General features: G+C 38.6%; 2 protein-coding genes across 12 annotated transcripts in view; one reads left to right on the top strand and one right to left on the bottom strand.

The window, feature by feature from the left end:
• Positions 1–7,679, top strand: part of RNF141 (ring finger protein 141) — a 37,727-nt gene extending 30,048 nt beyond the window's left edge. For 3 of the 4 annotated variants that reach the window (XM_054512056.2, XM_045894146.3, XM_064577097.1), the window contains exon 6: positions 3,178–6,062. In XM_054512056.2, coding sequence (XP_054368031.1) covers positions 3,178–3,328 — 151 coding nt within the window. In that variant the 3' untranslated portion in view covers positions 3,329–6,062. Of the gene's footprint in view, positions 1–3,177; positions 6,063–7,478 lie in introns of those variants that run through there. The other variant, XM_045894147.3, reaches the window with a different exon arrangement.
• Positions 7,680–8,665: 986 nt separating this feature from the next.
• The window catches only part of AMPD3 (adenosine monophosphate deaminase 3), a 47,300-nt gene continuing 41,881 nt past the window's right edge, over positions 8,666–14,084 (bottom strand). For all 8 annotated transcript variants that reach the window (XM_045894153.2, XM_064577095.1, XM_045894152.3 and 5 more), the window contains 3 exons: positions 13,386–13,559; positions 11,688–11,798; positions 8,666–10,613 (listed from right to left, as the gene is read on the bottom strand). In XM_045894153.2, coding sequence (XP_045750109.1) covers positions 10,437–10,613; positions 11,688–11,798; positions 13,386–13,559 — 462 coding nt within the window. In that variant the 3' untranslated portion in view covers positions 8,666–10,436. The remainder of the gene's footprint in view (positions 10,614–11,687; positions 11,799–13,385; positions 13,560–14,084) is intronic.

Below are 14,084 nucleotides of genomic sequence, written 5' to 3'. Positions count from 1 at the left end.
TTGCATTTCAAAGTGAGTTTTAGAATCAGTTTGTCAGTTTCCACAAAAAAAGCTGTAAGGATTTTGGTTGGAATTGGATTAAGTAAATAGATCGATTTGGAGAGTGTTGACTTCTTAACAATAATTGGGTCTTCCAGTTCACAAACACAGTATACATCTCCGTTTATTTAGGTCTTCTTGCATTTCTCTCATCACTGTTCGCAGTTTTCAGTATTGCGTATCTTTGACAGATTTATCCCTAATTATTTTGAATTTTATACTATTTTAAATATATTTATTTCAATTTCTGATCATTTGTTGCTAGTATATAGAAATACATTAGACTTTTGTGTATCAAATCTTGTATTCTACAAACTTTTACTAAACCCATTAACTAGTTCTGACAGCTTTTTTGTAGATTCCATAGGACTTTCTTGAATGTCTGAACATCCTTTTTCAAAGATATTTTTTCTGGATATAGAATTCTAGACTGATACTAGTTTTTCTTTCAGTGCTTTAATGATGTTGCTCCACCCTCATTTTTCTTGCCTTGTTTCCCATGAGAAATATGCTATCACGTTTATCTTTTTTCCTCTGTAGGTAATGTTGTCCTTTTTTTTTTCTTTTTAAGATTTTATTTGTTTGAGAGAGAGAGAGAGAAATCATGGGGCTGAGGGGGGAGGGAGAGGGACAAGCAGACTCCCTGCTGAGCACAGAGCCCAACTTAGGGCTCAGTCCCAGGACCTTGAGATCATGACCTGAGCTGAAACCAAGAGTCGGAGGCTTAACCAATTGAGCCACCCAGGCACCCCCAGTAATGTTGCCTTTTTTCCTCTGGCTGCTTTTAAGGGGTTTTTCTTTATCATTGATTTTGAGCAGTTTAATTATGATATGCCTTCTAGTAGTTTTCTTCATGTTCCTTGTGTGTAGGCTTCATTGAGCTCCTTGGATTTGTAGGTTTATTGTACCATCAATTTTTAAAAATTTTCAGCCATTATTTTCTTAAATATTTTTTTCTGTCCTCTCCCTTCTTCTGGGAAATCATTTTCTCTGTATTTCATTTTGGATAGTTAAAATTGCTATGTCTTTTCAAATTCACCAGTCTTTTTTTCTGCAATGTCTAACTTGTTATTCATCCCATCCAATTTATTTTTTACTTCAGACATTATAGTTTTCATGTCAAGAAGTTTGATTTGAGTTTTTTGTTTTTTGTTTTTTGGGTTTTTTTTAAGATTTTATTTATTCATTTGACAGAGAGAGACACAGCGAGAGAGGGAACACAAGCAGGAGGAGTGGGAGAGGGAGAAGCAGGCCTCCCGCGGAGCAGGGAGCCCGATGCAGGGCTCAATCCCGGGACCCTGGGATGATGACCTGAGCCGAAGGCAGATGCCCAACAGACCGAGCCACCCAGGCGCCCCTGATTTGAGTTTTTAAAACATCGTCCGAGTCTCTACTTCATCTGTTTGGTCTTTCCTCTAGTTTTTAATACATAGAATACAGTTATAATAACCATTAACTTTCTTGCCTGCTAGTTCTAACATCTGTGTCCGCTCTGGATTGGTTTTGATTTTTTTTCCTCTTCATTTGGGGTTGTATTTTTCTGTTTCTTTTTATGCCTGGTAGTTCTTGACTGGGTGCCAGACATTGTGAATTTTACCTTTTTGGGTACTAGATATTTTTGTATTCCTATAAATATCCTTGAGCTTTGTTCTGGAATATAGTTACTTGGAAACAGTTTGATCCTTTTGGGTCTTGCTTTTATGATTTGTTAGGACCAGAGCAGTGTTTAGTTGAGAGCTAATTATGCCACACTAATGAGGCAGGATGCTTCAGAGTACTCTGCTCAACGCTCCAGGAGTTATGAGGCTTTCCAGTCTGTCTGGTGAGAGCAGGCAATATCCCAAACCCTGTGTGAGTTTTGGGTACTGTACCTTCAAATCCTTTTGGGTGATTCCTGAGCCTCAAGTAGTTTCCTCACATGCGAACATACTCTAGGGGGACCTTCAGTAGACTCCAGAATTCTCCCTTTGTGCAGCTTTCTGCACTTAAGTACTTCAGTACTCTGCCCTGTGAACTCTAGCTGTCTTAGCCTCCTGAGAGTCTCAGCTGTGTCTCTTCAACTCAGAGAGTCTGCCAGGCCCCAAGTGGGCTTCTCCTGCTTGCTCCGCAGCCTAAAATCTCTCAAGGCAATAAGCTGGCGATATTATAGGGCTCACCTTCTTTGCTTCTCATCCTCAGGGATGATTGTCCTGTGTTGTCGATGATGTCCAGTGTTGAAAGCCTTGTTTCATGTATATTTCCAGTGTTTTAATTAAGTGGGAAGATAAATCTGGTCCCTACTGGCCAGAAGTTGACTCTTAAAATTGTGACTTTTGTGCACAGAAGAGAACATATAATTATCTTAATAAAATATCTCTGAGGAACCAGAAATGAATCTGAATAATATATGCCAGCTCTAGCTTTCACATTCAGTTTTTGGAACAGATTTCTAAATTTTTGTACAAAAGCCAAAGAGTAATTGATACAATTTAATTACTTTAGTCTCATATTTCACTGAGAAATGAAGAGAAAAACATTTTCCCTGCATGACGTGTTTCTGGATCAAATATGGTATTTTTGAAATTTCCAAAATAATATTTGTCGAGACAAAAAAAAAAAATCCCTTCGGAAAACATAATCTCATTCAAGTGATCATATGTAAGTTCTTTCCCTATCAGAAAAATTATTCTGCTGTAAGGTTCATCTTCTATTTTAAACCTTGAAAGCTTCCAGTCCCTTGTTTGTAGCTGCAAAAGATAGGGGAAAACTTAAATGTCCTCTGCAGGAGACTAATTAAATGAATTATGGCCTATCCATACAGTGTTATGTTTAAAAAGAACCGATAGCTCTAACATGTACTGCTACAAATGGCCTATAAGATATATTGGCAAGTAAAAAAAAGCAGTACTATATATATACACACAAGTCTAATCATGCTTAGTCTATTTCTAAAAGAATATGTAAGAAACTACTAACAGTAGTTGCCCCTGGGGTAAGAATTAAAGATTGGGGTGGAAAGAAGAGATTTATTTTTCACTGTATACTTTTATTGCTATTTACTTTTTTTAAACCATGTACATGTATTACTTTTCAAACACACCTGTTTTTTTAAAAGAAGAAAAAGAAAACAAATTGTTCTTTATTTGACTTCTCTGATAGGAGTGATCGACACAGGAATTGCCCTATTTGTCGCCTACAGATGACTGGAGCAAATGAATCTTGGGTGGTGTCAGATGCACCCACTGAAGATGATATGGCTAACTATATTCTTAACATGGCTGATGAGGCAGGCCAGCCCCATAGGCCATGACCTTGGAGTGAAGGTCTTCTGTTGCTATTATGAGCTACAAACATTTTGGTCACGGGAGAAGAATGCAGGGATATTGTTGCACAGACACAGACATCAATTTTCCCTACCCTCTTATTTTCGCTATTCTGACAATTGTTCCATTTCTTTTGATAGACTTTCCATGTCTTCCATTTATAGTAAACTAAAATTTGCTACTGTTTTAGACCATATTTTTCTATTATTTATCTGTTCTAATATATATTAGAACTAATTGCTCTTGAATTCTTTGCTGAGGTAACAGCAATACTTCCAGAGGCTTCTGAAACACTGTTTTTCAGGGCAGGAGTATTCTGGAATCTATGTAGTTAGGTTTAAAATAAACCTTGAATGTCAAAAAATTGTAGCCATCTGAGAGAAAATTTGAAGTGACTGAAAATGTAGAATACATCAAAGTGCATGTTACTACTTAAATTAGTCTTTCTGCTGGAATCTAAGGAGTGTGTATGCCCCCTTGTGGTTAATTATTGCTCCTTTAATAATTTTTACTTGAAATGATCCACAGTTATTTCATAACTTTAGCAGTGTGTTTTGGAACTACATGTTTTTTACTCAAGTCTTTTTTTTTTTTTTTATGCTGTATAATTTGGGTGAGGACTATAAAGCTGGGCATGATTTTGCCTTGTAAATGGATTTCTGCTGGGGAATCTTGGCTGTTCTGGAAATGCTTTCCCACAGCTAGGAAACTGTTCTAAGTAGCTTTTGATAATGCTCATGCATCTTGGAGTTTCAGAAGGAAATTTTTCTTCATCACAGATCCTGAATTTTACATTTTCAAATTATGATAAATCATTCAATATTGGTTCATGGTGCTTTTATTTTCTTAACTTGAAGGCATCTTTCTGAGGTCTCCAAGTCTTCAAATTTCTAATATTATTAAGAGAGAAAATAGGGTATAGCCTTTTAAACATATGTACAATAAACACCTCTGAAAATTAGGAGATAATTTGGCTTTCTGCTGTTTCACTGTACTTCCTTTGAAATACTGAGAGAGTATAGTCATAATGGAATTATGATTTTCAGTGATATTTCATTTTTTTTAATTTTGCTTATAAGATAAAATTTTTGTTTTATGTTAAGCATTAACATTTTAGCATATAATAAAACTAGAACCTGATGTCTCCTTTAAAAGGTATGTTAACATTCCATGTAACTTTTCTGACTTTTTATTGGTAGGTTGCAGATATTACTATTTTCCAAAATACCAAAGTATACAGTTTAAGTTGCTGCTTATTGATGACAGAATTTTTGGATACTAGGATTTTAATAGGCATGCAAATTAAATAATTGATTTCTATAAAAAATGTCTGACCAAAGGTAGCTTGATTTTACCCAAAAAATATTGATAACTAATTGGTTGACATTTCTGATGGGGACAGCTCAGTACCAAATAGCTAAACACTCACTATGGATGTTTATACAGGCAGGGTACCAGGGGCTCTATCATATCAACCTGGCAATGCACTTGATGGTTTGTGTGACCTTAAAAAAGTCCCTTCTGCTGCTTTGTAGGTTCTTTTAGAAACTGAGATTTCATCTGTGGTGTTTTCATATTTTATTTCAGCAATAGAACTTTTTTTTTTTTCAGGTAAAATCTTACTCAGAAGCCCTGCACACACATGCTATACCCCTCCCCCCCCCCACACACACACTACCCCTCTATGTGAGTCATGTTTTATTAATATAAATTTCCTTATGTAAACTTTATATACCATAATAAATATTATAAAGTCAGCCAATAAAAACATGTATAAATGCATTGGCGATATCCAGGATATTGGAATTTAGTGAGTAATATAGTTGTATGATGGGAGTTGTTTTTTAAATTAATTTTTTTTCAAAAAAAATTTTTTTAATTCAAGTCAGATTTGCAGAACCTTGACTCTCCTCCATGAAGTCTTAGTATTCCATGGGACATATTTTGAAAACTTTAGGATAGATGATCTCTGAGATCTTTTTCCACCTCTAAGATTCTAAATTGTCCTTTTGGATTAGACTTGCTGAGTCTAACTCATTGCCTAATTGAAGAATGTTTCTGAAAATGAACAAAGTTGCTGTACATGTTTTTGGATCTTTCCAGGCATAGCCTATGATCTTATCCCCCGGAATCCTTCATCTTTCAAGGAATTATTTAACAGTAAACCCAGAGAGACTCGATGTTGCCCAAACCTTTTTACTTTCCAATATGAGCTCCAGGATACTATCTGGTCTACTGTGAAATAGAAAGTGTTTTTATTAGTCTTATTAAATAAATGAGCACAGTTTTTTGCCCACTCCATTAAACTGGGTGATAATTCTTTAGATGTGAATGTTACATAGGTTCTACTATTATAACTAATCATAAAAGTTGTAAATTTGTTTAATGGATGAAATGTACACTTTTTGTATTCTGTACAGCTTTGTCTTTTCCAAATATGAAGTACTTAAATGTACTTACTAAGATAGGAAATATGATGTGTGCCTTGTAGGATCTGTGAAATGTTTTCATGAAGTCTAAAGAATTTGTTTTATAAGTTATGAAGTTTTCCCTATCCTAACTCAGTAACAAGAAGTTTACTCATACTGTAATGCTATAGAACTTTAGTTTGAGAAAATGTACTTGACTGGGTACTGAATTTAGAAGCTGAAAATAATAGTATCTGCTTTATTCTTAGGACAAACTGATATATTGTGCAATAAATAATCTTTAGCAAGTAAATTTTAGCTCACTGGAGAGACTTTTTTCTTACATAGTTTCACATTGTTATATACTAAATGTTTATATTCCTTAGAGAACTATTTTGTATTGTGCTCTGGGGAGTTGTGATGTTTGTGTGCTATGTTTTAAAATTCATTTCAAATTGGATTCAATTTCCTTATACCTGATATATATCTGGGTTATAAGGCTGCTTGAAAATATCTTTTGGTTCCGTGATTTTTAACATTGGAAAGTTGGATTCATTAAAAGGCAGTCTGAAGAATTTGCATTTTTAACTGTTTTTTTTCTTCATTAGAAAAAGTAAGACAAGCTTACTTTGTCTATCCAGGAATAAGAAAACTATTTGGAGATTAGGGAAATCAGCTGATCACCCACATTATGATGGGCAACAAAATGACAATATGATATAATATATATAATATATATACAATATAAGTCTATATATATATATATACAATATAATATAAATAGTTGACAACAGACTTTCATTTGTTCTCATGTCTTTTTACCCTGTTGGACAGTAAAAAATAACAGATAAAATACTCCACCCTATATTAGTTTTAATGTTTACTTGTAAAATCATTTCCAAAATTAAAGAATATAATTAGAGAAGCAAGGTAGAATCTTAGTGCTGAGAAGAGGAAAGCCACTTATAAAAAGGAATGGTAGTTTATAATTGAATTTGCTGATGTACATCATCTTGAAGAAGTACACATTTTGGTATCAAGAAACATAAAAGCCTCCTCAGAGATATATTTTGATAATCTTGCAGCTGTTTATAGCCTTACTCTCTGGCATCCTCGATCTTTCTGATAAAATACTTATTTAGTATTTTATCAGAAAGTATTTAGTATCTGATAAAATACTTAAAATTTCCAAGAAACTATGTTTTTCTGATTAGTGTTCCTTTCATTGCAGTTAGTTACACTTGTTCTTTATAACAGTCATAGTCAGGTATCGAGTGCTTAGGTATATTACCAACATATCACCTTCAGTCGTGTCTACAAACCCCAAAAAAGATGAATATTGTTTCACTCGGAAACAAGTAAAGAGGAAGCCAGAAGGATGTGCTTGCAACTGTGCTTTAATCCAAGATAAGAGGAAGTAAAGGCCCGGGACAGGCCTTGGTACATACCAACCCAGGAGCTGTGATTTGTTTTCATGTGGCAAAGAGCAATGTCATTAATCATTTCAACAATGCAGTTTGAAGTAACACACACATGAACTTGAGCCTTTTAGAGTAAGGGATACATGCCTCAAAATTTGTTCTTTCAGAAACATGAGCTAGTCAATATGTGTTCTGAGGACCTCTAAAGGGGTGTCCCTGAAACTTTTTCAGGAGGTCTAGGAGGTCAAAACTCTTTTCATAATAATGCTAAAAAATTATTTACCTTTTTATTTTCATTCTCTCACAAGTGGACATGGAGTTTTCCAGAGGCTACCTGATGTGTGATATTGCCACAGATTGAATAACGAAGCAGATATGAGAATTAAGCTCTCTTCTATTAAGCCAGATACTTAAAAGATTTGCAAAATTAGAAAACTCTGCCACTCCTCTCACTAATTTTTTTGTTTTGTGACCTATACTTATTTTTCATTAAAAAGTTATTTATGGTAGGGCGTCTGAGTGGCTCAGTCATTACGCGTCTGCCTTTGGCTCAGGTCATGATCCCGGGGTCCTGGGATCAAGTCCCACATCGGGCTCCCTGCTCAGCAGGAAGCCTGCTTCTCCCTCTCCTCCTCCCTCTGCTTGTTCTCTCTCTCTCTCTTTCTCTCAAATAAATAAATAAACAAAATCTTTAAAAAAAAAAAAAAAAGAAAGAAACATGAGCTAGTGTACATTTGCCTTTGATTCCAAGTGTGAACACAAAAGAAAGTAGGGATTTACCGCCCCCCTCCCCCAAAAGGCCAATTAGGTACAAAGATGTGATAAAAGTGCAAAGCGCTATTGAAAAAGGTGTCTGAAAAGTTTGCAGGACTGGTAAAATCAAACAAGTGTTAGCTGAATAGACTAAAGTAATATCCAGGGAAAAGGAACACAGGTGGCTTTGCTCAGGAACTGTCCAGAGCAGAAGTTAGAGGAGAAAGATAGCAAAGGTTTACCTTCTGGGTCTAATGAGCTTCACTTTAAAAATTTTGAGTATTTATTGTGAATGTCATCCATGTCTGAGTCTTAGTAAAAGATAAATTAGTAGTTATTATTGATAACTTTTCATGATGCCCCATCTTTTTTTTAATGTTTTTATTTCAATATAGTTGACACACAATGTTACATTAGTTCAGGTGTACAACGTAGTGATTCAATTTCTCTATACATTATGCTTTGTCACCACAAGTATAGCCAGCCACCATCTGTCACCATACGGTGCTATTACAATATTATTGACCATATTCCTTATGCTGTGCCTTTTATTCCTGTGACTTACTCCATAACTGGAAGCCTGTATCTCCCACTCCCCTTCCTATGTTACCCATCCTCCCACCCCTTCCCTCTGGCAACCGTCAGTTTGTTCTCTGTATTTATTGGTCTGATTCTGCTTTTTGTTTGTCTATTCATTTGTTTTGTTTTTCTTTAAATGGTATTAACTTGAAATCATTTTAAATTATTGAGCCACAGTCCTAACAGACTTTATTTAATAACTAAAAATAAATACTTGGTACAGATAAAATGACAATGAAAAACTGTACAATAATTGCTGTGTTAGGACAAATGTGTACAAATGGGGGTTTTTCAAAAATAATGCATAAGATATGCAGGGTTTTCAGTCAATTTCATCATTGGCTGGAAGAGCACACATGTCTGCCTAATAAAAAGACTACATTTACTGTTCTGTATGCTAAGTTAACCAGTGGAGGGGATGAGCATTATAAAGTCACAGGACAAGACAATCTAAAATCAAATAAGCGTCTTCACAAGCAAAAATAGAGTTCTTCTAAGTCTATAATAATTCAGAAGGGCTTCTCATAATCTGCATTTGCCCACAGAAATAGACAGAAGGGTCTTAGAGCAACTTGTTGACTACTTGGAGCACGTGTCCTTAAAAAGTTGCCAAAAGAGAAATTCATTCAGTTATTCAATGTACATTTATTGAGCACCTACTATGTACCAGGCACTAGTAACACAGATGAAGAGTATATTGGTAAAGCTTAAATTCAGATTGGTCTTAAAAAATGCTTTCTGATGAATCACTAAATTCTACCTCTGAAACTAATAATATATGTTAATTAATTGATTTTAAATTAAAAAAAAAAAATGTTTTCTACCTGGCCCCTGGGACCACTTATATCTTCTGAAGAAGTCTGCATGTTAGATAAGGGAGAAATTACACCTTCAAAAAAAAAAAAGCAGAGGTTATAGTGATAAAAAAAAATCTAACCGTTGTGAGGCCTAATGGAATAGTGGGGAAAGGACTGGATTAGGAGTGGGGAAACTAGTTCTGGTCCTATTACTTATTATCTTTGTAACCTCAAGCAAATTTCACCTCTCTGGCCCTAACTCTTCATAAGTAAAATGGTAATTGGGCTACAATCAGAATATTGGAACCAAAAGGAACAGAGATCATCTAACCCTATGTTTTCCACAGTCCTTATAGTTCAAATGAAAATACAAAGAAGGCCCAGTGTAACAGTGATGACAGCAGAGTTGCTTTGAAGAAGGCAGCACCCAGAACCTCCCCCAGCCCTGGAGGGGGATTCACAGAACAACATTTGAAAACCACTCATCTAGTCCAAACCCTCACTTTTCAGATGAGAAAACCAAGACACAGAATAGGAGCAATTGGTTCAGTGTGCACATTTGGCTTCCAAAATAGAAAGGAGGGTGGAGGGCTAAATAAAACAGTGTAAGAAATTCATAAAAAATGCAAATTGTCAAGAAGGAAGTTTTCTATTTTAACTCTCTCAAAGTAGTTCCTTTATGAAAGGGAGCTTTGAAATTGGTTTTGCTTAAGGCAGCCAGCCAGCCAGAGGCTGAAATGAACAACTACCAACTAGCCTGCAGGGTCTATAGAGGATTTTGGCAGAAAACCACACAGACCTCATGTCAGTAGGCACTGGACCTTGGAAGATCCTGGCCCCAACAGTGCAAGCACTAGGAGTTTCAAGAGAAATATGTGGAAAATTTGGAATGAGTACAGACAAGTGTCCAGCTCCCAAATCCCCAAGGAGGAGTCACCATCTATTACTCAGAAATACTGACAGAAGTGGGCATGCTAGATCTTAAAAGTGAACGGTGCAACCAAAATCACTAGTTTGAAAGTTCTTTAGAGGCATCCTCTCCAAGGAGGACCGTCCTAGTTTGGTATCTTGACCGCTGTTAATCACAGCAGACTTGAAATTAAACCAAAAAGTTAAAATGCATGTCCACTGCTGGACCTATTGGGTCAGAGCTGTGATCTCTTCTGATTTCATGGCATCAGACAGGAAGCTGAGCTCATTGCATAGGGTCTCATATCGGAACGCCATCCGGATCTGAGCAACATTTGTCTTTCGAATATCATTTCCTTCAGGTCCTTCTTTATAATAATTTTGTCCCAGAAACTTTTGCTTCTCCTGTAGAACCAGAGAAGTACAAATGAAACCATAAACCTTAGGTTCACTTTCTGTATTCACACGACAGCTTTGACATTGGCCACACCAAATCAAACCAGTGCCCCTGAAGCTGATCCTCTACCATGACATGGCTCCCCATGGGGTTCTTAAAAATTCCTCCTGGCTTCTGTGTCCTCAAGGATGTCACCCTGACACCCACATTCATTCCCTTCATTTCTGACTATGCTTTCCTTGATCAGGAGACAAAAATAAGACCCCCAGTGCTGCTGGCAATAAAGAAGGCATGATGAAGGCGTGAAGACTGAGTCCCTCCTGAGAGCCGACAGGGGCAAACAGGTGTTTCTGGGGAGGCCCAGTCTTAGGAAGCAGGTCTGCACAACTGAATCTTGAACCTTAGCTCTTGTCTGCCTGAGCATCCAATAAGAGCAGCACCAGTGCAGCCTCTTCCTGTACCAGTGACGTCACCCAGGGGAGGGCCCCGGCAGCCTAAGACACCGCGTTCTCAACCCTGGCTCCATATCAGATCACCTGGGAAGTTGTACTTACTGATGCACCGGTTCCATCCCTACGATTTTTCATTCAATCTAGGTACTACTCACTATCCAAGAAATACTAAGTGCCTTTATGTGCCAGGGACTATTCCAGGCTCTAGGGATATAATGCTGAAAAAAACAGTCTAATGGAACTACTGTAATGGAACTCACATTCCAGAAGGAAAGACAGGAAAACATAACTACATATTACAATGTCAGTAGTAATAAATGTTATGAAGGAAAACAGATAAAAAGGATAGAGACTGATGGCAAGTGGGGGGCTACTGTAGAACGGTGATCAGGGAGGGCCTCTCAGAGGAGGTCACGTTTGAAGAGAGGTCTGAAAGGGTCAAAGAGCAGCCTTGAAAATTCAGGGGTCTCCCCAGGTTTCTCTAGGACCTGAGTTTCAGTGTGACAGACACCCTGCTTGTTGTCTTCACTGATCTCAGTGCCTAGAAAGTGCCTGGCCTGCAGCGGGCGCCCACTGTACGTGTGTTGCAGGGACAGGGGGGACGGAGGGCAGCACCGTCACAGCCCGTACCTGATGCGAGAGTCCGCTCTGCAGCACGCTGTTCCTGGCGATTTCACACAGGTCACACGTGCTCAGCTTCCACACTTGAGCTGCAATTGCATATTCTTCCATAAGGGCTTCCTAGATCCCCCCGAAAGTAAATGTATTAGATGGTAGGATATCCCTTTCAATCCTTCACATATCTCCAAAGCTAGAAACCTCAGACAGACATTGCAGATTTAATTTTTCCTTAATGTCTGGCACCCGGATAACCGAACAACATTCCCACCCCACGCCCCTTAAATGATGAACTCCTAAGAGCATTTTGGGCAAATTCTCGGGTTTCCCAAGAGAGCTATATCAAAGAACACCTCCACATCGATTTGTTGACCAGCACATGTTTGAAGCCCTGTGTCAGTCATGCGGATGCCTGCCTCGGTCTGCGACAGTCTCCCTGGTCATGCACATGTTAAGTACATGCCCTATAGCTTTGCTTTTTATTGGACATCATTTTCTTAAGATTGTCCAAAATCAAAGTTAATCCAAGTAAAGTATGAAGAGCAGAGATGGAACATAAAATAAGAATGAGAAATGATCAGGTAGTGAGACAGTAATCGCAAAAGGATTTAGGTTTGAGTTGTGCTTTCACTTTATCTCCTAGGATATGAGATGTCTGCGGTTGATCACAAGCTCTTCTGTTACCTCTTGGACGCCCCACTGCCTCTGTAACAGAGAGCAGCAGTTCTCAAAGTGCGATCCAGGGTCCCTGAGGCCTTTTGAAAGGTCATCCCTCTTCCAACTATGTATCTTTGTGAGGCAAGATTTTCTTCATATACTTTGATAAAAACAAGGCATCACAACAGATTGAATGCAGATGCAGATATGAGAATCCTGCTGTCTTCTATTAAGCCAGGCATTAAGGAGGTTTGCAAAAATGTAAAACAATGCCATTCCCAATGCCATTTTGGGGAAATAGGACTGTTTTTCATAAAAATTGCTATTTATGTTACCATGTAATAGGTTTGTTAATGTAATTTTTAAATGAGTTAATATTTTTCAGTTTTGCATTAGTTTCTAAAATACACTTAAATATCACTAGAGATAACTTATGTAGTCAACAGCTTTCTGAGGGTCTTTAATTCTTAAGAGTATAAAGGGGTCCTGAGACCAGAAGCTTGGAGAACCTGTCCTAGAAGACTCAGGCACTTCTGTTTTTACTAGTCAATGGCTGGTCCCCTCTTCACCTCTTCCCTTCCTCTTCCCTTGCCCCACAGATCCAAAGTATTATAATAATAATAATAGTATTAACAAAATGTTAGCTAACATTTTGAGTACATGCTGTATTCAGACACTCTATTAGACTTGGGTTCATTATCTTAATGAATCCTCACTATAAAGTAGACGTAGACATAGAGACAATTGCATCCCTGTTCTACAGATGAAGAGGCAAAAGATAAGAGATCCAGTAACTTAACCAACATCACAGAGATAGTAAATGCTAAAGAAAGGGAAAATAGGGCAAAAAAATTGAGCTGTTCCTTCGAGGGTTCAAGAACTCCAAAGACAGGGCTCCTGGAAGGAATGCTTTTCACTCACCAGGAGCTCACCTCTTGCCTTCACTGGGCGCCAGCCCCCATCCCAAAGGCAGAACTGAGCGTTCGCTCTGGTGCCTGCAGTGTGGGGGGGCAGGCCAGGACTGGGGCCTGCTGGGGCGCCTAACATCCTCACCTTTGTGTAGTGGAACTGCATGGGGTCATCGGTGGAGAGAGAAACATGCAGTCCCTTGTGCAGGAATTCCCTCAGAGGGTTTTTGGAATATTCAAGGAACAGACTGTTGTTGCTAAGAGGAGACATGGCAATGGGGATCTGAGCAAGGTAGTAGAGATACTGCAACACCGGACTCTGCAAAAGAACCACCAGACTCAGGTGACGAGTGCCAGAGAGGGGAGGGAGGAAGGGAGGGCAGAACCCCGGGAGACTGGGTAGTGTCTGTGCAATTCCCTCACCAAGCCCGAGTTCCCCAAAGCCAGGGCACCCAGACCTCCCCCTCCCCTCCCCCACCTCTACCTTCATCTCATCCACCACATGCCCCTCTCCTCCTGGGCTGCCCTCCGCCCCGTCTTGGCTCCAGACAAGACCCAGCTCAGGGCAGGAAGGCAGCTGCAAGGCCCCAGGCTGCCCCCAGCCCACATACTCTGCTCCCCTCCCCCAGGCACTGCCCCCAGTGGGTCAGCCCGGGAGATGCCCACTTTTGTTGTTGTGCTGCTTTGACCACAAACATTCAGGTTGAGTCCATAAACACTCCGGCTCCTCAGAGATGGGAAGGGGCGGGCCTGACAAGGCTAGAGTGGTTTTCTGATGTAATACCCGCCCCCCACGGAATTGTGACACACCGTTAGACCTCCCCAGGATCAGGGCTCAAGAGGA

Source organism: Mirounga angustirostris, unplaced genomic scaffold (assembly GCF_029215605.1).
Source record: "Mirounga angustirostris isolate CCGP_5_RB_7025 unplaced genomic scaffold, mMirAng1.0.hap1 SCAF_13, whole genome shotgun sequence".
In the NCBI taxonomy this organism is placed as follows: domain Eukaryota; kingdom Metazoa; phylum Chordata; class Mammalia; order Carnivora; family Phocidae; genus Mirounga; species Mirounga angustirostris.
The sequence above is the reverse complement of the archived record's forward strand: the minus strand, read 5'-3'. Positions and strand labels throughout refer to the sequence as shown.